Source organism: Triturus cristatus, chromosome 3_2 (assembly GCF_964204655.1).
Source record: "Triturus cristatus chromosome 3_2, aTriCri1.1, whole genome shotgun sequence".
In the NCBI taxonomy this organism is placed as follows: domain Eukaryota; kingdom Metazoa; phylum Chordata; class Amphibia; order Caudata; family Salamandridae; genus Triturus; species Triturus cristatus.
The window spans coordinates 992,159,075-992,179,496 of NC_140584.1; the positions used below are offsets into that span (position 1 = coordinate 992,159,075).

Sequence of the window (20,422 nt, forward strand, 5' to 3'; positions counted from 1 at the left end):
GCCCTTCAAAGTGGTCGAGCGCAAAAGCCCCGTCACTTACCTCATCGACATGGGGACCCCCCGGAACCCCCTTCGGGTCCTCCACACCAACAGACTCAAACCACACTTTGTGCGCTCAGAACTCAGCCTCCTGATGGCTACGGACAGTGGGGCAGAGGAGGACTCCGAACCCCTCCCGGATCTCCTGAAGACTCAGGAGAACGACGGTTCCGTGGACGGGGTCCGGCTCTCCGATGCCCTCACCCCAGAGCAACGCCAGGGCTGCCGGGACCTCCTGCTGCGGTTCGCTACACTGTTCTCCCTCACCCCCGGGATCACCCCTTGGTGCCTGCACGACGTGGACACCGGGGACAGTCCCCCTATCCGACACCGGGCCTACCGCGTGTCAGATCGGGTACGGGCCTGCATCCAGGAGGAAGTGGCCAAAATGCTCACGATCGGGGTCATCGAGCCCTCGGACAGCCCCTGGGCCAGCCCGGTTGTACTGGTCCCCAAAGCCGCTGCCCCCGGCACCACACCTGAACTGAGATTCTGCGTCGACTACCGGGGCTTGAACGCTGTCACCCGGACCGACGCTCATCCTATCCCCCGAGCGGATGAATTGATCGACCGGCTGGGGGCCGCCCGCTACCTCAGCATCTTCGACCTAACAGCAGGCTACTGGCAGATCGGTCTCACACCCCGGGCTCAGGAACGGTCCGCCTTCTCTACCCCCGATGGCCGCTACCACTTCAAGGTCATGCCCTTCGGCATGAAGAATGCCCCCGCTACTTTTCAACGTCTAGTGAACCAGGTCTTGGCGGGGCTCGAAGAGTTCAGCGCCGCCTACCTGGACGATATCGCTGTGTACAGCCGCCACTGGTCCGACCACCTCCTCCACCTCCAAGAGGTCCTGCAGGCCCTCCAGCGGGCCGGCCTCACGATTAAGGCCGGCAAATGCCAAATTGGTCAAGGGTCCGTGACCTACCTCGGGCACCAGGTGGGAAGCGGGCTGGTGGCCCCGCTGCAACTTAAAATTGCTGCCATCCAGTCCTGGCAGCCCCCCGTCACCCAGACCGAGGTCCGAGCCTTCTTGGGGCTCACCGGCTACTACCGGCGGTTTGTGAGGGACTACGGCAGCATTGTGGGGCCCCTCACGGGTCTCACGTCCAAAAACCAGCCGAAGCGGATCAACTGGACCCCCGACTGCCAAGCGGCCTTCGAAAAGCTGAAGGCCGCCCTGTGCACCGCCCCTGTGCTCCAGGCCCCCGATTACAGTCGGGAATTCATTGTACAGACGGACGCCTCCGATCACGGCATCGGAGCGGTTCTTTCCCAACTGAACCCCGAGGGTCATGACCAGCCGGTGGCCTTCATCAGCAGACGTCTCCTGGTCCGAGAACAGCGCTGGAGCACAATCGAGAGGGAGGCCTTCGCAGTGGTGTGGGCCCTCAAAAAGCTCCGGCCCTATCTCTTCGGTACCCACTTCCGGGTACAAACCGACCATCGACCCCTGCAGTGGCTGATGCAGATGCGGGGGGAGAACCCAAAACTATTGCGCTGGTCCATCTCCCTGCAGGGAATGGACTTCACCGTGGAACATCGACCGGGCCAAGACCACGCCAACGCAGATGGCCTGTCACGCTTTTTCCGCCTCGACGAGGAGAGTCCCCAGGAAGGTGGGTGACTCTCCCCGCCTTCAGCTGGGGGGGACGCATGTTGGACAGGCCACCCGAAGGGCTTGCTCCCTCCCCGCACGGCAGGGCCCAAGCCCCGGCCCGCCAGGCGTGACCCACAAGAATCACCCGCACCCCGTCTCCCGACGGAACTCCTGCCCCCGGACCTCCATGTATCACGGGACCAAGCCACCACCGGCTCCCCCGGCCGGATCAAGCCGCCATCTTGGGCCCTGCGCCACGAGGCCGCGTGGCCTCCACCCGACCCTAACCCTGGGCCTGGCCGGCCCCGACATCCCGGCACCACCATCCACCCAGGAGGTGAGCGGACCACTTGGCAGGTCAATGGGAGAACGAAGCGTCAAGGGCTCTCCCCCGCCAGGTGCCGATCGCCTCCAGCTCCCCCAGGCGCTGGCTCCACCCCCTGCTGGGTGTCTGGACACCTTCATCCCGGACCCTCCGACCTCCAAGTGCGAGGGTCCGGACATCAAAGGGCGCCAGACCTATAACTAGGGCAGCTCCGGAGCAGGACGGGAGTTGTATCCTGGAGTCGAGAGACACCGAGAGAACTCAGCCTTGACGGACTACTGGCGCTGCCGTAGCCCTACCTTGTGAACTATCGTCCTGCCTGCTGGCGCTGCCGCGGCCTTCTGCAACATCCATCCTCGTCGGGACCTGCTGGCGCTGCCGCGGTCCGTTGTAACGACCATCTTCACCGGGACCTGCTGGCGCTGCCGCGGACCGTGTATCGACCATCTTCCCGGGACCTGCTGGCGCTGCCGCGGACCGTGTATCGACCATCTCCACCGGGACCTGCTGGCGCTGCCGCGGCCCGTCCCAGCTAGAACACCAAGCTCGAGGATTGTGAGCTATCCCCCATACCACCTCAACTACCAGACTGGTAACCAGACTGTCCCGCTACCCCCTCTTCCCCATCTTGAGAGACCTGAATCGAGGGGACCCCTGAGTCCAGACCTCCTTGTACCATTTCATCGTACCTTAAGAAATTGCCTATAAAGAACGCTGAATCTTCTCCTTGTGCGGTGTCTGTCTGTGGGGGGGAAGTTATTTATCTGTACGATCGCTGGAGACGGCTCTCCCCGGAGACCTCTCCCCTTGTCCTCGGCCGACCCTCCCGGTCCGTCTAACAGTAGCTGAGACAGTAAATTTAAAACTAGCATGGTGACAACCTTATTCCTGTAGAGTCAATGACCATGCATGCGGTTGACTATCTTTTCGGTGACTTCTTGTGTGTCTGTCATCCCCAGGTAGTTGTGCATGCTGTCTGCTCGTGGCATCGTTGGGCTCCTGCTATTCCTCATGAGTATTGCAACGTGTGCTGAATCAGCGTTACATGCACGGACATGGTGAAAAGTCTCCTTTGGGTAGGATTGCAGCAAGGCATTTTGGGTGTGGTAGTTGTTTGGAATGTGTGGGCACTGCTCCTGTGCATGTTTTGTTACTATGCATACATGTCGACTCACCATGGGGCACCTGACATGTAGCATGACTCCCATGAATTGATAGTCACCCTTCGTGACAGTCATCTGTAATGGGATTGTGGATTGTGAGGAAGGCATCAATGTGTGTGAAACTTCCCTCTGAAACATACGGGAGGCTACGGGTGGACATAGTGTGGGACATCCCCATAAGAGGCTCAATGGGGAATTGCTGCCTCTCCGTGTGCAGCAGGGGTTGTTTGGCTCACTCCCTTCACTTGTGTGCCAGTTCAATGGATTTACAGCATCTGTGGTGTGAAGGGGGTGTCCAGTGTAGGTCCCACATGTTCAGCCAAATGACCTGTGAGTCTGTTCATATTGATGCATTTCCCTTAGTGTGGGCCTGAGTAATAAAGGTGTTCCTCACCCTCCAAGGTGCCTCATCTCTGTCAATGCAGGTCTCTTGCCACTGTGCATGCGGCATCTCTGGCATAGTTGTCAAAGATTGTGCATATGAGTCTATGTGTAGATTAGCAACATGCATGCTGTTCTTCATGGATTAGAATCTCTATTGTACATGAAGTCCATGGTTGTGTATGTATTTGGGCATGTTGGTCCCCACAACGGGCCCTCAACACCTGTTGAGGGTGTGTTTCCTGTGCGCAGCTCGGCCTTCAGTTTCCTGATCCGGTGTCAGTCATCTTCGGTGATTGTGCATCCATTGTCTCTGGGTGTGCCATGGAAAACCGGACACTCCTTCCTTTACATACGCCTGTTGCAGTTGGCCTTTCTGACATCCTTGTCTTTGTGTGCAACTTGTGGCATATTTTCCAGGACATGCCGCCTGCTGCTGCAGCCCCTGCAGTAAGGGCACACAGAGTTTTCGGATTTGGCAACACACACGCCTCAAAGATGCTCCTCCCTTCCTCCCTCCACCCATTCATTTGGCTGTCATCAGCTTGTCTGTGCCACTGTTGCGGCCACGCGGTGCCAATGGCTGGACCGTCTGCACATGCAACGTGCACATTGCACAACCCTCATGTCCTTGCATGACCCACATCACACTACAGTCTGATGTTGCAGCCACCCTCCATGCAATGTCCATCCGCATATCTACCGCCTGCTCTCAGGCATACACTAAGCGCACACACAACACCTTTGCATGATGAGTGTGCAACTCCGACTGCCTCCACAGCGCTGCCACGCCTTCCAGGCCCTGTCACACCAACCAGGTCATGTCCCTCCTACTCCCCACCGGCTCTGTACCCCAGCAAGGTCATGTGCATGGGACTCAAGGCTTCTGCATGTAGTATGGTGTCGTCATCTGTCACATGGCACAGGTATCATCTCTCAGCGTGTCAATCTACAATGTGTCCAGGACCCCCCTCACCACCATCACATGCGCACAGCACCTCATCATCAGCTCGTATGCCATTGACAGCCAGGTGCTCCTCACCAAAGACGCCGACATTGCCAGTTCCAATAATCAAGAATGCATGAGATCCATTGATGAATGGCTGAACATCAGCCACCTGAGGCTGGACTTGTACAGGACTGAGGTAATCATCTGCGGATTGTCCCCTTACAGCTGGGTCAACTGCTTGTGTCCCACCCGAAAGAGCCCTGCACAAGCACCCAGTGGGCACGCACACAAGATGGTGTGCATCATGTATTGCTCGCTCACATTTGCCATGGTAATCACCAGCATCTGTACCTCAGGCTGCAACACCCTCTGCATTATGCACATGATCCACAGATAGATCCACTCCAAGGAAAGACAGACCATCCCCCAGGTCCACGACAACATCCGTGTCAAATACTGCCCTGCCCTCTACGGAGCAAGTACATCCAAACTCCCGGGAAACTAGTACACATCCAGGGTGCATCTGCACACCTCAGCTTCAACATCCCGCGCCACAGCCACATCACCGTCCAGCAGAGATAGCTGCAATGGATCACTGTGTGCTGCAGGATGACCTTCAGACTCCCCACCCACACTCAGGAGGCAGGCCACAACCCGACCCAAAACCAACCTTGTACCACTGTCATCCGAGACCCCGTTGGGCCATCTCCGTGCATCCAACCTTGCCCTGGCCACCATTCTTCACATCCACCGTACTCCAGCATGCAGGACATAGTTCTCCCACCTGGGAAAACATACCTGGGACTCCCTCCCCGGGAACCTCCACATGAGCCATGACCTCTACGCCTTAATGATACTCTTCCAAATAGGTCTGTCCGCACAGTATTGCAAGCCCCCCCCTCAGCAGCTTGAGGCCATCACAGGTGAGTAGTGTGCTCCATATCTGCATTGAATGATACATTGTGACCCATGTGTGTCCTGTACCAGACTCAGATCCAAGGGCATGGATAAGTGGAGTTAGTTCAACACTCAGGCATAGTTTGACATTTACACACACATATGTTGTGGACTAATGCAAAATGACTGCAACATCTCATAATACAAAATAAATCTTTTTATTTGCGGTGGGGTACGTGTTTTGGTAGATAAAATAAGGTGCTCTACCGGGTGCATGGAATCCAAAGTTCACAAAGGGAGATGGTATCCTTGGCATTTGAAGTCATCAGAGTCCAGACCACAGTGTTGGTCAGACTGTGACCAGCAAGTCCATGTGGCAGAGAATGTCATTGGATTTGGTGCTGCTGTTGCGCCAGAGGGCCAGGTGCCAGGCCACGTGACCTGAGAGATATGGATGGTCCGCTGCCTCTCACGGTCTTTTCCGTGGACGACCCACCTTCCTCCGGGGACCCTCAGATGCAGGCCTTGACGATGTTTAGGACGCTCCGTCGGACGAATCCTCCTCCTCCCTCCCTGTGGCTGGTGCTGGTCTGCGCCTGGTGTCACAGGGAGGGTTGCCCATGTTGTCGGCGATCCGACGGAGTGAATGGCTTATGTCCCTTTGCACCGCCAGGAGCTCACCCAGTCTTGCCTCCATCCGTCCTTGGTGTTGTTGCTGACTGGCATGTTGCTCGGCCTGCAGGTTCTTCATCTCGTCGAGGGTCCCCTTCATCTCTGTGAGGCTCCCCACTACCTGGCTGATGCCCCTGGTGTCACGCCGGTATGTGTCCAGGATGTGTCGTATGTGTGACATACCGGTTCCCTCAGCTGGCTGGTCAGGTTTGCGCCTCCGCCTGCCTCCACTCCCACCACCCCTGCCCACACGAGCCTGGCCTGCCGTTGTGGGCACATCGGGTCTACGGGACCCCTGAGGGATGGCATTTGCGGGGTTGCTTGCCTCCTCCTGGGTGCCCGGAGAACCTTGTCCCTCCTGGTCAGACTGGCTCTGTTGTTCAGTGCGAGCAGGGCTCCTGGGTGTCTCCTGGGATATGGCAGGAATGGGGGTGGTGGTTGGCACAGATGTACCTGAAGCAGGTGCTGCAGGGGCTTGGGCACCAGAGGGTCCAGGTTGGTCGGGGTCATCCACGGAGTGGTGAGAGTCGTCGCTGCCGGTGGGATCATCTTCACGCCGAGCCTGGGACTGTGATTGTTCCCCCCATTGTTGGAGGGAGATCCATGACGTTGCCCTGTGTGTAAGAGAGAGACAATGTCAATGCTGTTTCATGCGACATCCATGTTTCAGACATATTCAAGTTGGCACAGTTCCTCCAGGTAGTTGGATGTGCCTAGCATTCCTCTCAATGTCCACTTGTGGGTGGGTATGTTGCGGGGGACAGATTGATATGTTCTCCTGAGTGTTTGACCTGTAGAATTGTGGCTAGGATGCTTTTTTGGCTATGGATTGATCTTGTTGTGTCACATGTCCATTGTGACAGAGGATGAATCCGTTGCCTGCCCCAGTGGTGTGTGTTTGTGTAAGGGGGGTTGTAACCGGGCCTGCTGTTGTGTGTAGTGTGATTTGTCATTGGGTCTCTCAGGTGATGTGTCTGTCCCCTCATGGTGCATGCTGGCATGACAGTGAGTGTGAGTTCCTGTGCTAGATATCTGAGCTAGTGGAGTTGGTGTTTGAGTGTACAGTGGTCACAGGAGGGCCTTGTGCTGCATACAGCAGGGCCAAGTGTCAGCTACCTTGTCAGTACTTTGCCCGTCCCTGTGCCTTGGGCATGGTGCATGGGTATGTACCTAGGCCATATGGGCTGAGGGCATTGGTGTCTGTTTCTGAGTGTCACAATGTGTTTTGTGAGGCCCACACTCCCAGCATCCCGGACATCCATTCTTGGGTTTGTGGTTCGTGTAGCCTGGGACATGGCATGGCCTTGCTTTGTGAATGAGGCATGGACATGTTAGTGGCATGAGCGTGCTTTTTGAGTGTGGTTGTGTCCGGGGAGGGTTTGGGGGTAGTTGCGTGCATTTGGTGTATTTGGGGTGTGGATGCCATTGCCCCCATGTTACGTAAGTAGTTTGTGTACTCACCAGGCTCTGCGACTCCTTCGACTCCGTGTACTCCCACCGGTGGAAGCAGGGCCATCACCTTCTCCTCCCAGATGGTAATGTACGGGTCTGCGGGGCAGCCCACCTCCAGTGATGTTGCTCTGGGCGTATTCCTCGTTCATTTTCCGCTTGACTGCCCTGCGCAGATCGTACCAACTGGCTTGGCATTCATGCCTGGTCCTTCGGATGGGCGCAACAGCATTCACCTTATCGACAATCCTCTGCCACAGGCTAGTTTTTTGGGCTATGCTGGTCTGTCTGACCAATGTTCCAAACAGCTGTGGCTCGACTCTGATGACTTCGTTGACAAGGAGGTCCAGCTCCACCCTTGTGAACTTTGGATTCTTGTCTGTGGGCATGGTGTAGGGTGTGGATGTGGATGGTTGTGGGTGTGTGGGTGTGAATGTGACAGTGTGTGTGTGAATGTGAAGAGGGGGTGTTTGTGAAGGAGGTTGTGTGAAGGTATGTAAGTTAAGGTGTAGTTAAGGTGTAAGTAAGGTGCAGTTGTTTGTCTGTGGGGTCTGGCAGCAGTGGGTCTGTTGCAAAGGTTAATGGGTTGTGTGTGTGGGCCCTTTTTATTGGTCCATTTGTGGGTGTGGCTGGGTTTGAATTTTTGGTGGGTGTGTTATAAGAGGTGGTTGTGATTTTGGGCCTCTGTTTGCCTGTTTGGATGTGCCAGGTCAGTCATTGAGATGTATTTTGTCATGTAGACGTGTTTTGTGGTGTTGTGCGAGTCGAATTGACCCTCCTTGTGCTGTTTTACAGTGTCCTGGTTCTGTACGAGTCTTTTTCGCGTAGGTAAGGTCTGTACATATGCGATGCTGGGTGAGGGTGCTGGGGTACGGTGTTGGGGTACGGTGCGTACAGGTACGGGGCTGGGGTATGGGCCTGGGGTGCGGCGCGTACAGGCACTACGGTCCTGGGGTACGGTGCGTACAGGTACAGGGCTGGGATACGGGCCTGGGGTGCGGTGCGTACAGGTGGGGGGCTGGGGTACGGGCCTGGGGTACGGTGCGTACAGGTGCGGGGCTGGGAGACGGGCCTGGGGTGCGGCGCGTACAGGTGCGGGGCTGGGGTACGGTGCATACAGGTACGGGGCTGGGGTATGCGCCTGGGGTGCGGCGCGTACAGGTGCGGGGCAGGGTACGGGCCTGGGGTACGGTGCGTACAGGTACGGGGCTGGGGTACGCGCCTGGGGTGCGGCGCGTACAGGTGTGGGGCTAGGGTACGGGCCTTGGGTACGGTGCGTACAGGTACGGGGCCTGGGAGACGGGCCTGGGCTGCAGCGCATACAGTTGCGGGGCTGGGGTACGGTGCGTACAGGTACGGGGCTGGGGTACGTGCCTGAGGTGCGGCGCGTACATTTGGGAGGCTGGGGTACGGGCCTAGGGTACGGTGCGTACAGGTACGGGGCTGGGAGATGGGCCTGTGGTGCGCCGCGTACAGGTGCGGGGCTGGGGTACGGTCCTGGGGTATGGTGTGTACAGGTACGGGGCTGGGGTACGCGCCTGGGGTGCGCCGCGTACAGGTGGGGGGGCTGGGGTACGGGCCTGGGGTATGGCGCGTACAGGTGCGGCGCTGGGGTACGGTCCTGGGGTACGGTGCGGAGGGGGAGTACGGTGCTGACATACGGGGGGTACGGTGCTGACATATGCGGGGGGAGGGGGGGCTGCACGACTCGTATCCGGGCACAAGTTTACCCGTGTACATGTGTGCTACTGCGTTCGCTCCGTACGGGGCCTTTTAAATGCGGTTGTGTATTCGGACGGGCGGTACGGATCGTACTTGCGCGCTCGGACTTCTGTTTTACGATTTGCACGTAAAAATGTCCGTCTCCCTCTCGTACACTTTTCCCGACGCTATTCGTATGTATTTTTAACGTACGAATCGTACTTCGCCGTTTGTAGGGCACTTGTCCGATTCGTACGTAAAAATATACGGATACGAGTCGTACGCAAATTTTTTCTAACGGATCGGAATCGGCACCTATATGTTTTTTTATTTTTTTTAAATATTAAATATATTTATATTTGAATGTTTAACATATTTATATATGTTTTTAATGTCTTTTATTTTTTAAATATTTTTATTGCTGTTAGAATGTTGTTTGTTTTTAATTTTGAACTGACTGGAGTGAGAATATTGATAATGAGTCCTCTGCAATTCAACACTTTCCCTACTGTTGCACTCACTGGAGTGGGAATAGTAATATTGTACCCCTCCACTATCCAACACTTTCCCTACTTTTACAATTATTGGAGTGGGAATAGTAAATTTTATCCCGCCACTATCCAAAACTTTCTCTACTGTTGCACTCACTACCCATCCACTGTCCAACACTTTCCCTACTGTTGCACTCACTGGAGTGGGAATAGTAATTTTTACCTCTCCGCTATCCAACACTTTCCCTACTGTTGCACTCACTGGAGTGGGAACAGTAATTTTTACCCCTCCGCTATCCCACATTTTTCCTACTATTACACTCACTAGAGTGGGAACAGTAATTTCTACCCCTCCGCTATCCAACACTTTCCCTACTGTTGCATTCACTGGAATGAGAATAGTAATTTCTACCCCTCCGCTATCCAACACCTTCCCTACTGCTGCACTTACTAAGGAAGGGCTCCAAGGCAGAATCACCAACCACCTCAACTCCCATTCCAAGCCTAGTGAAGCAGGGGCCGGAGGGCACTGTAGGGGTAACACCTAGTAAACAGGGGAAGGGGGGCAGAGGCGAAGCCAGGCAAAGCATTGCGCTGGGTCCAGCACATCACCAGAGGGGCTGCCAGCACCTGCACCTGCTGCAGCTGTGGTGGTGAGTGACTTGCCATTGATCCAAAGTCAGGTAAGCCATTTAGGATCCCCAAAAAGTGGAAGGGCACCCCTCCACAATCTCCCAGCCACACCATGTCTCCCGTCTGCATGACTCCACCTCCAAGTGCCACTACACCACCTGGTCCAAGCAGCCCTCTGTCTTGCCAAGCCACTGATAGCTCTACCTCAGCTGTTCCACTCTCTCCCCCGTCAAGTGCCCTGACAGTCCCCGAGACACAGCCAGCTCCCAGTCCGCCTGACAGCCAAGTCTGAGTGTTAGTCACCCTCACACACCTTTCTTTCACACAGGTGGACCTGTATTGCACATTGTTGCCCCCTGACTGTGTTGCTGACCATGGAAAGGTACAGTTGCACACATTCCCTGTGCAGCTTCTCATGGACATACTCTGCACCCTGAACTGGCCACTGGCCTTGTGTTTTGCCCCCAGCCTGTGCAGTTTGTCATGGACTCAGTCTGCACTTTGTCCTGGCCACTGGCCTTGTCGTTCACTGCTGTGTGCCCCCTGCCTGTGCAGCTTCTCATGGACTCAGTCTGCACATTGTCCTGGCCACTGGCATTGTCGTTCACTGCTGTGTACCCCCTGCCTGTGCAGCTTCTCATGGACTCAGGCTGCACCCTGGACTGGCCACTGGCCCTGTTGCTCTTTGCTGTATTGGACTCTTCCCTGTGCAGCTTCTCATGGATTCAGTCTGCACCCTGAACTGGCCACTGGCCTTGTTGCTCTTTGCTGTGTTGAACTCTTCCCTGTGCAGCTTCTCATGAACTCAGTCTGCACTTTGCCCTGCCCACTGGCCTAGTCGTTCACTACTGTGTGCCCCTTGCCTGTGCAGCTTCTCATGGATGGACTCAGTCTGCACTTTGTCCTGGCCACTGGCCTTGTTGTTCACTGCTGTGTGCCCCCTGCCTGTGCAGTTTCTCATGGACTCAGTCTGCACTCTGTCCTGGCCACTGGCCTTGTCGTTCACTGCTGTGTGCCCCCTGCCTGTGCAGTTTCTCATGGACTCAGTCTGAACTTTGTCCGGGCCACTGGCCTTGTCGTTCACTGCTGTGTGCCCCCTGCCTGTGCAGCTTCTCATGGACTCAGTCTGCACTTTGTCCTGGCCACTGGCCTTGTCGTTCACTGCTGTGTGCCCCCTGCCTGTGCAGCTTCTCATCGACTCAGTCTGCTCTTTGTCCTGGCCACTGGCCTTGTCGTTCACTGCTGTGTGCCCCCTGCCCGTGCAGCTTCTCATGGAAATGCTCTGCATCTTGTGCCTTGCTCTTCTCTTTTCATTGTACCTATCTGTGCAATATGTGAATAAAGACAGTTTCTCCTGTTGTCTATTTTGTCAGTGTCCTTACTGCGTGTAAATGGTTTACCGTGCCACATGGTCTGTGTGGCACTTCAACATGGTCAATGTTTGGGCTCACTTACTCTCTTTTTTTCAGGGGTGACAGGGTCTTCATTTCTTCTTGACCCAGATACTTGTGGTGGCAATGGTGTCAATTTCGAATGGTTAGCAGTAGTCATTTACTTGATTAGTTCATGTTGGCTCTATTGTACACATGTCAGGGGGGGTCACTGCCAGCACAGAATGGGTTTCTGCACACAGTATTGCAGGCAGGCTGTCCAGGGTCATCATGTATGTGTGTTCTTCCTTTATGTGTGCCCAGTGGGGTATGTGGGTGGTCATCTTGTGATGGCCAGTCATCCTAGTCCTATGGCTTACTTTCCATTTGTGCTCTTGGATGGCCAGGTAGTGTGCTGTGTGAAGGGGGTGAGTTTGTGGGAAGTGTTGATGTGTACATGCCTCTGCAATGTCAACTACACACATGTGTCACCCAGGAGTTGTGTGTCTGTTGTTTTGATTGTTCATCCCTGTGGATGTGGTTGTATGCCCATGTGTGAGTTGGATGTTGTGCACTGGGTAGTGTGTTGGTGTGTCCTTGCAGTTCTGTCTGACTCCTACTTGTTGTTTTTGTCACTTGTGAGTATGCTGATAGTGTTACTGGCAAGTCAGTGTTGTGTTTTGTTGCACATCCATGTGTCTGGTGGCTGTTTGTGAGGACTGTGCAGACATGCTGCTCCAAACTGCCATTGTGGTTGTGTTTTCTCATGCCTTGCTGTCACATGGTGCCTTCTTGCCTCCTGTGTGGCATGTTGTGTGTGTTGTCATGCCATCCCCTATCTGTGCTTCAGCTGCCTACCCATTGTGGGTTTGCACTCCCTCTCTTTGGGTATGGTACACTCCTGCCATGTCCCCTACTGACATGCAGTACACTTCACTTTGGTGTGAGCTGTCCCCTTGGTTTGTATGTGTGTGTGCCTCCCCATGACTTCATTTGTGATACTGTGCTTTGTGGTGCAGTTCTTTGGCCAGGGTCTATGTGTCACTCAGGGTATTTCCCCAATGGGTCATGTGTGATGTTCTGGTGCTGTTTGTCAGTCATGGTTGGTCATATGCAGTTCAACTGTGTGTGCTGACCAGTCCTGTGGTCAAGTTGTTTCCACCTTTGTGTCCCAGACTTGTGCATCTACTGGGTGTTGTGTTGGATGTATGTGTGCTGTTTGTGTTTTTGCTTCACTTCCTGGGTGTGCTGTTGTCTTTGTGCTGTGCTGTATGGTGTTGTGTGGGTTGCTGTTCTGTCACTGAAGTCTGTGTGTGTCTGGTATGCTTGGTGTGCGCACACACAGCTTGTTGTGCATACTGTCCTGTGTGTGTATCTTGCCTTGTGATTGCCTGGTGTGCATCCCCCGATGTCCTACTGTGTTTGCTATGTGATTGTTCTGCCTGTGCATCTAATGTTTGTTTGCTGTGGCTGTGTTGTTCTGTGAGGGTGCCCTTCTTGTGTGTGTTGTGGTGTGTTGTCTGTGCATTGTTCCTGAGCGAGGAGGTTGTAAACTCCTGTTGTGTCTGTGGTCCCATTGCCTTTACCCAGTTTAGCTGCACAGGGCATGTCTGTTGTTGTTGTGTCTCTGTGTGTGTTTCTGTTGGGCTATGTGTTTGTCTGTTGTATTTATTTCCACATTTGTGGTGGCGTGTGTGTGTGTGTATGTGTGTGTGTGTGTGTGATGTTTGTGGCTGAGCCCAGGGTGTGTGGTTGTTTGTGTGTGTGATGTTTGTGGCTGAGCCCAGGGTGTGTGTTTGTGTGTGTATTGACTGTCAAGTATTGCCAGCCTTCAGTGTGTTGGCACTGGTGTTGTGTGCTGCTGGTGTGAGGGGGGTATGTGTGTAGATTCTTACTGGTGTTTGTCAGTCCTGAGGTGTGTAGATGGTCCCTGTGTGTAGTGCTGCCGGTGTACTCCTGTGAAGTAGTTGTATGGATGTGTGGCTGTTCACAGTTTGACTTCAGGGCCTTCCTTTCATCCTTGTGCCTATACGTGGTTTGCCTTGCTGTCTTCCTGTGTTGTTGCACTGAGCTGTCTGTGGTTTGTGTTCACAGACTGTGCCAGCCATGTGTGCTTTGATGGTGTGAGGGTGTTGTGCTCTGTTCCTTGTGTTGATGTGATGCACACATGCTTTTTGTGTGTCTCCATGGCCTTCCATTTGTGTGCAGGCCACCTTGGTTTCCATATGTGTTGTGCTCCATTGCTGTTGGCATGTGGGGTGTGTATGTGTGTGTGTCAGTCTGTGGTATGTATGTGTGACTGTGCAGGCTGTGTGTCCATTTGGATGTTAATTCCTTGTATGTGTTCATTTGTTGCTTGTCCTCATTGATTTTACTCTGAGTGTGGCGTTGTGTGCGTTTCCCTGGCCCTGTGCTACTGTGCTGTATGTTGTGTGTTCCTGTGCAGCCACTCCTGCAGTGTGTGTCTCCATGATTGTTTGTTGTGTGGTGCAGGGTGTGTATTACCCTGGCTTGTTGTGCATGGGGTGCACAGGAGGGGCACATGGCATGTGCCTTCATGGGGTGTGCTAGTGTGTGGTGGGAGGGGGTGTGGCCCTGTGGTCTTTGTGCCCTGCCCATGCCTGGCACTGTCCCTGTCTTCTGCATTGGGCGCATGTATTTGCTTGTGTTCGCCGCTGCGGTGACGTGGCCGGGACATTGCTGCATGGTGGCGGTAGCTGTGTGTCCAGGATCCAGCGGGGTGACTTTGTGGCAGGTAGGTGATGTGTGGGTGCCCTGGTGGATGTGTCCCTGTCCCCCTAGGGTGTCTGATGTGGATTTGGACCCTGTGTCAGCCCATGTGTTGTGTGTTGTGTTTGTGTTGTTGCGTACCTGCGGCGGCGTCCGCGGTAGTCCATGAGTTCCTGGTGTTGTAGCAGGTACAGCACCGGAAAGACGTGTAGAGCTAGGACCATGGCAGTCGTGACCGGGACTTTGCTTTCCTGCTCCGCTGTCGAGCTTCCGCCGTCTCTGGTTGGGCGGTGTCTCCGCTGCGGTGTGTCAGCTTGCTTGAGTCATCCTAATTTGTGGAGCGGGGAGGACGTCATTCTGCACGGCGGTGAGTCTCCATTGGCTCCCACCGCAGCGGTGGCGGTCACACTTTGTTGGCATTGCACGTCGCACCGCGGTGGTCTGGAAATGGCCTATGTTTGACCATACTAATATGGCGGGTGTGATGTCCGCTGCTCGTGGGCGGAAAAAGGCATTTTCCGCACCGCCAGCGCCGCGGAGGTGCCACCGCCCTACATCCTAATGGACCCCTTAGGGTCTGTAGCAGCAACCCCATTGATGGAATTGCACCTTCTATCCTGCAATTAAAAGGTAATCGAAAACATAGGTCTTTGAAGACCAGTATGACCCTACACAATAGGAACCTTCATATTATGCCCGATATTAAAAACAATCTTGAATGGGGTTCCTAGGCTCTTGCCAGTTGTTCAGTACTAAATGATACCCTAGCGAGATGCATGCCATTTAAATACCTCTATATATATAATTGGAAAACACAAATAAATTGGAGGGTAAGAGATTTGTGGTGGAATGGAAGCTAACACTTTGGATCCGGTCTTCTTTATGATCTCCATGTACAGAGATGGGGGAACTACTCGCCAGCAGTAGTGATCCAGGGACGGATGGCGAAGGGAGATAGTTCACTATGGACTGGTCTCTGAGTGGTTCAGGAGCGGTATTGAAGGCCTTGATGACATGAGTTTGGGAATTTGATGCTGTACTGAAGAAGCCACAGGTGAGTATGGAGTACTGTTTGAGGGAATACAGCAGCAGTTCAAATAAGACTCAGGCTTAGCAGTTTAAGTGGTGGAAGTGGCTGTGACAAACCTCCTTGGGATAAGGAAACCACGTAGAGATCCCTGGACACCACCTCAACCTAAACCAGACCAGAGCTGAAGAAGCAAAAGCGAGAGAGGATATCTGCAACCATATAGACAACAACAGAACAGAGTAAGCAAACCTATGGATGCAAGGGAACTGAAAGGGAAAAAAACTAGAAACTTTAGGGTTGTAAAAACAGGTGGGAACTAGTACAATATGGAGTGTTACAACAACTACTGATATGTTGCGAGGCCTCATTTTCATATTTGTTAATCCCTTAAATGCCTGCTTCACCCTTTCTGCCATGGAACCGTCTTTAAATCAGGAAGTGGGTAAACCTTGTAAGCCAGCACCAAGGTAGTGTCACAACTTTTCATAACCTTGTTCTCCAAAGTCTCCAACCCAGCTTATCCTAAACCTGATCCCATATCTCCTATGAAATGAAATCCTGACAAAATAAATTAAAACTTGAATATTTGAAGACAGAACAACTTGGATATAAAATATTGAAAACCTGTGATATTGATTTCCTTAAAGTATCAGGTGGACAATTATGGGCACAGGGTCATGAAGCTGGTATTTCAGGGCCAAGAAGACAAGAACTAAATAGAAAGATAGAAAGAGGATCAGAGACAAAGAGTCTGTTCTAGGGCAGGACTGTAAAGGCTTTGGCATGGGCCACTGGGTTCTTCATTTGTAAAAATAAATAAATAATTAAACGTAAGTGCAGGGGCCTAAAGCTTTTCCCAGGAGCCCATCTTCACAGTGCTGTTGAATGCCACGATGCTGAATACCAAGGCAGCCCAGACTTGATTCCATACTCGTCTCCTTCCACCAACCTTCGCACCGGTCTTTTTATCTCACTCTTGCAGTTTCTTTTGTATTGCTGTTTTCTCCCTTTGTCATTTTTTTTATCTGTAGCTTCTTCCTTCTTTTCCCTTTTCTGTCTTTATCTTTCTTGCTGTAGGTCAGTGTCTGACAATAAGAAATAAGTCCATTTAATGAAAGGCGCTTGAGGTTCCAGCACATTTCACCTGTCTTGAGTCAGCTACATTGGCTATCGGTAAGGAAGCAAGCATTAGTTAAGCCATGGTGATAATACATTCAAGGGGTGATTTACTAACATTTTGCAATGGCTTTGCACCATAAAAGTGAGAAAACCAGCACAATTAATTTTATTATTATTTACTTTCCAGACCAAAGCTTGTTTTACTCTGAAAATTAACTAACAGTCATGCAAGGCAGTGCAGAGACTACTTAGCGTCAAGGGGTGTTACATAGGTGTTCCCATACAACTACCCACACATTTTAAAACAAAATCCTATCTACATAAAATGTGAGATAGGGTTTTGATTAACGCTTTTGAAACCAGGTATTAAAAGGAAAAATTGTGTTACTTCTCCTTTCTTTTCTGACTTTGCATGTGTGCATTTTGGTGATCCCTCCACATTAGGGGCAGAAGATAGGATGTGGTTATGTTGCCTGTTGTTGAAAACTCTGTTACCAGGTATCCTGTGTAGGCCAATAATGAGTTGTCTAGTCCCAAAGTTGAGGTCCGGTGCATTGAAGGCACTCAGAAAAACGAGATGTGTGTACTTTAGACTAAGGCTGTTGACAGTCACAGAAATGTGATGTGAATGAGGTACTTTGGTGTGGTAGAAAGATAATTTGTTCGGGAACAAGGGTTATTTTAATAGGAGGAATGTGCATTCAGGGTGCGGAGTAGTCATGCAGGTCCAACATGTTTAAGGAGTCCTCATACATATGAGTGATTCCTCACGCCCTATTGTTCTTCATGATAATTTCATATACTGGTGGTATTTCCTTCATGCATGATGGCGGCTCTGTCTGTCATCTGATAGCCATGTTTGATTTACTAATAGATAGTCCACTTGCGCACTGAATGTAAGATAGTATAGTACACACTTTTCAGACTACGCTGTACATAGCACAGGTTATTTTAAAAGTGTTCAATTTAGACTCACCTCCAAGGATATGAACATGTGGCCTGTATGGCTCTCCGAAGCTGACACATAACTGAGTGGAAACTTCCCCATCAGCCACCCAGCACTTACCTTGGTCAAATATGAACTAACATTAACTTCCTATCTGTAAAGAATATTACAGGAATTATAATATAGATCTTGCCTCACCATTCAGAGCCACTGCCATAATCAGCTTATGTAACCACACTCTTTGTACCCTAAAGTATAGTCCTATATAAATTTACTGAGCTTTTGGTCAGAACACTTCCTCCACCAATATGGTCAAATGATGGAGGGAGAACAAACACAGCAAGGATGCGTTCTCCATGTAAACCGACATCGAAAGGCTGTTGGAAAGAGACATTGGGGGCCCCTAGAAGGGCACCCTTCCCTCCTGGCCCTCCGCTTAGGTGTCTGCCACACATGGTGCATGGATGTTCGAAAAAAACTATTTTTCAATGGAAACTTGTGCTGCAGGCCTTTTCCCCCGCCGCACAAGCTTCCATTGAAAAATTGATATTTCCGATCGCCCTATGAGCAGTCGCATTCAAATACTGCGGTCAGAACCGCCGACCTAAGTTTGGGCGGTTCCCAATCCCACCGACATCGCAATAAGACCCACTGTTATCAGGTGTGTTAGTCTACTTAGTTTAATGGAAGAAAGCCAAGACTCCAACACACAGAATGCATTAGGTTCACACACAAGTGCAGGACTGGAAACGTTGTCTGTAATAGCTTGGAAGTAGGGGGTCACACTACCTGAGGGGTCCTTTCAAATTAGTGATCACCAAAAGAATCATTAATCCAGGTTCTGGTTCTCCTGATAATTCTTGATTTTCCTCTGAAATTTCACCAGCAGACTCGGGCCAACGTCTCCTGGTGAAAGTCACCAGGTCTGAAGATGTAGCGCAGGCCCTGGCTTTCCAATAGGACTGATAACAGCCGCTACCAGACATTCTGAATTAAAGGGGGATTCAGGAAGAGGCACTTGGTGCAGGTGGCAAATGAATGAACAAAGGCCCGAAAATGCTCCGTGTTTAGCCTCGACTCTGGAAACACTTGCACCATTCCTGTTCACAAGGCCATTTTTGTATGGAAGCGGGAAATAGCACTGTGACATAGACACAAGGGCATTCTCAAGGGAGGAGGGAAGCTTGAGAAAAGGGGTGATGCGGAGCAAGGCTTGAAGCACAGCCCGCATGCTCCTAGCGGGCAATCTGTGTTCATCCTCCTTAGAGTGTCCCTGAAACCAATGCACTCTACACCATGTATGGCTGCTTGCTTTATGAGAACCAAAGCGCATGCTCACAAAAGACTCCAGAAGTAAAATGCTAAGCAGCACTCTGGCGGGTGCTACTGAGAGCTTCCAAAACTAAGGACACAGAAGAGTTTACAGGCCTTACCGTTGTTATTGGAGACCAGCAAATAGATGGTATCTGTCACATTAAAGACACAGGTCGGCGTGTCCAGGGCAAAGGTGGTAGTTGTCATCCGTCCGCCATACACCTGTGACGTGATCTGCGGCTGGTAGAGTCCCGGGGCTGGAAAATTAGAAGGAAATCATGAGAATTGAAAGTTCAGTCTGCAAAACTGCAGGGAACTTAATAATGTGGCCACCTGCATTGCCCTCTGTCACGGCTTTTGACCTTCTCCATACCCTCTAATGGACCATTGGTGTGGCATGCCTGGCTCTTCAGGCGATGGCTTTCCAAACCGTGCCCTAATTGAATGCTCTTGGGTGTCAGCTACCCAGGTTCTTCTCTTAATGGTTGCAGTGGGGTGTATCCTATTCTATAGGTACGATTACATCCTTCACGGGTGCTTTTATTCTTTCCTGTGGCGGAATGAGGATTATAATAAAATGTATATCTCCCTACACCCTTTCAACAGGTAAATCTCTAGAGGTGCTAGCTTTCAAGTCACACTTATTGCATCAGCCGTAAAAATCAAAAAGCAATATACCAATAAATATGCACAATTAAACATCAAATCAAATATGACAATATAATTAAAATATGAATAGCAAATAAGGTTTAAATCGGGATCCAAGAGCTATTTATTTGTAGTATCAATTATGATTCAGTTAAGTTTGTGCAGTCAGTGGCCGACTTCTATGTTTCCAAGCTGCCCAGATGTAGAAAGCCACTGTGTGCTGTACAAAGCAGCACTGTGTTCGGTCGCTCAGGGGAACCGCATCGCTGCAAGTGGCCGGACCACATCTTCTGAACACCAATGAAATGGATGAATTGGGTAAAACAAGTAGAAGATGGTAGGTTGCAGGATAGTTTGCATCATCATGTGCCTTTGCAACTTAATACGCTATTGGGCCTAAATGTGAAACTAAAATACTACTTTCTTTGCATCAAATGTGGTTTGTTTATTTTACGTTAAAGTGATTGTGCACCTTAAATTTATTTTGTACCTAAAAATTATTTTCTACCGAAACGTGATTGGCACTCAAACATTTTACACACTTATTCTGAATCTGAACCAAGGGTGATTTCACTTCAGTGTGCTATCAACCAAACATGATGGGATACTGATGCACCCTATTACAGCTAATGTGTCTCCTGTTCGCTCTTGCTTCAAAGTTGATTGTGTTCTTAAATATGTTTGCATTCCAAAATGTGACTATTGCTCCAGTTGATGTTGCACCATCATCATGGGTTGCATGATTTTGCCACTAAATGGGCTTTTACACCAAAATGTAATTTTGCACCCAACTGTGTTTTTTGACTAAATGTGATACTTGCTCCTAACAGTCTCTACACACTCCTGCTGATATTGCAACTGCGGAGTTAGTGCTGCTAAACATAGTTTTGAACCTAAAAGTGATTTTGCACCTACGGGTGGTTTGCACATGCAGGATTTTTTGCACATAAAGGTGATTTTTATGT

The 20,422-nt window shown here is 51.5% G+C and overlaps 1 protein-coding gene across 1 annotated transcript in view; it reads right to left on the reverse strand.

Moving 5' to 3' along the window:
• LOC146858952 (uroplakin-3b-like) overlaps positions 1-20,422 on the reverse strand; it is a 212,169-nt gene that overhangs the window by 120,662 nt on the left and 71,085 nt on the right. The window contains exon 2 of the mRNA XM_085649603.1: positions 18,929-19,066. Coding sequence (XP_085505729.1) covers positions 18,929-19,066 — 138 coding nt within the window. The remainder of the gene's footprint in view (positions 1-18,928; positions 19,067-20,422) is intronic.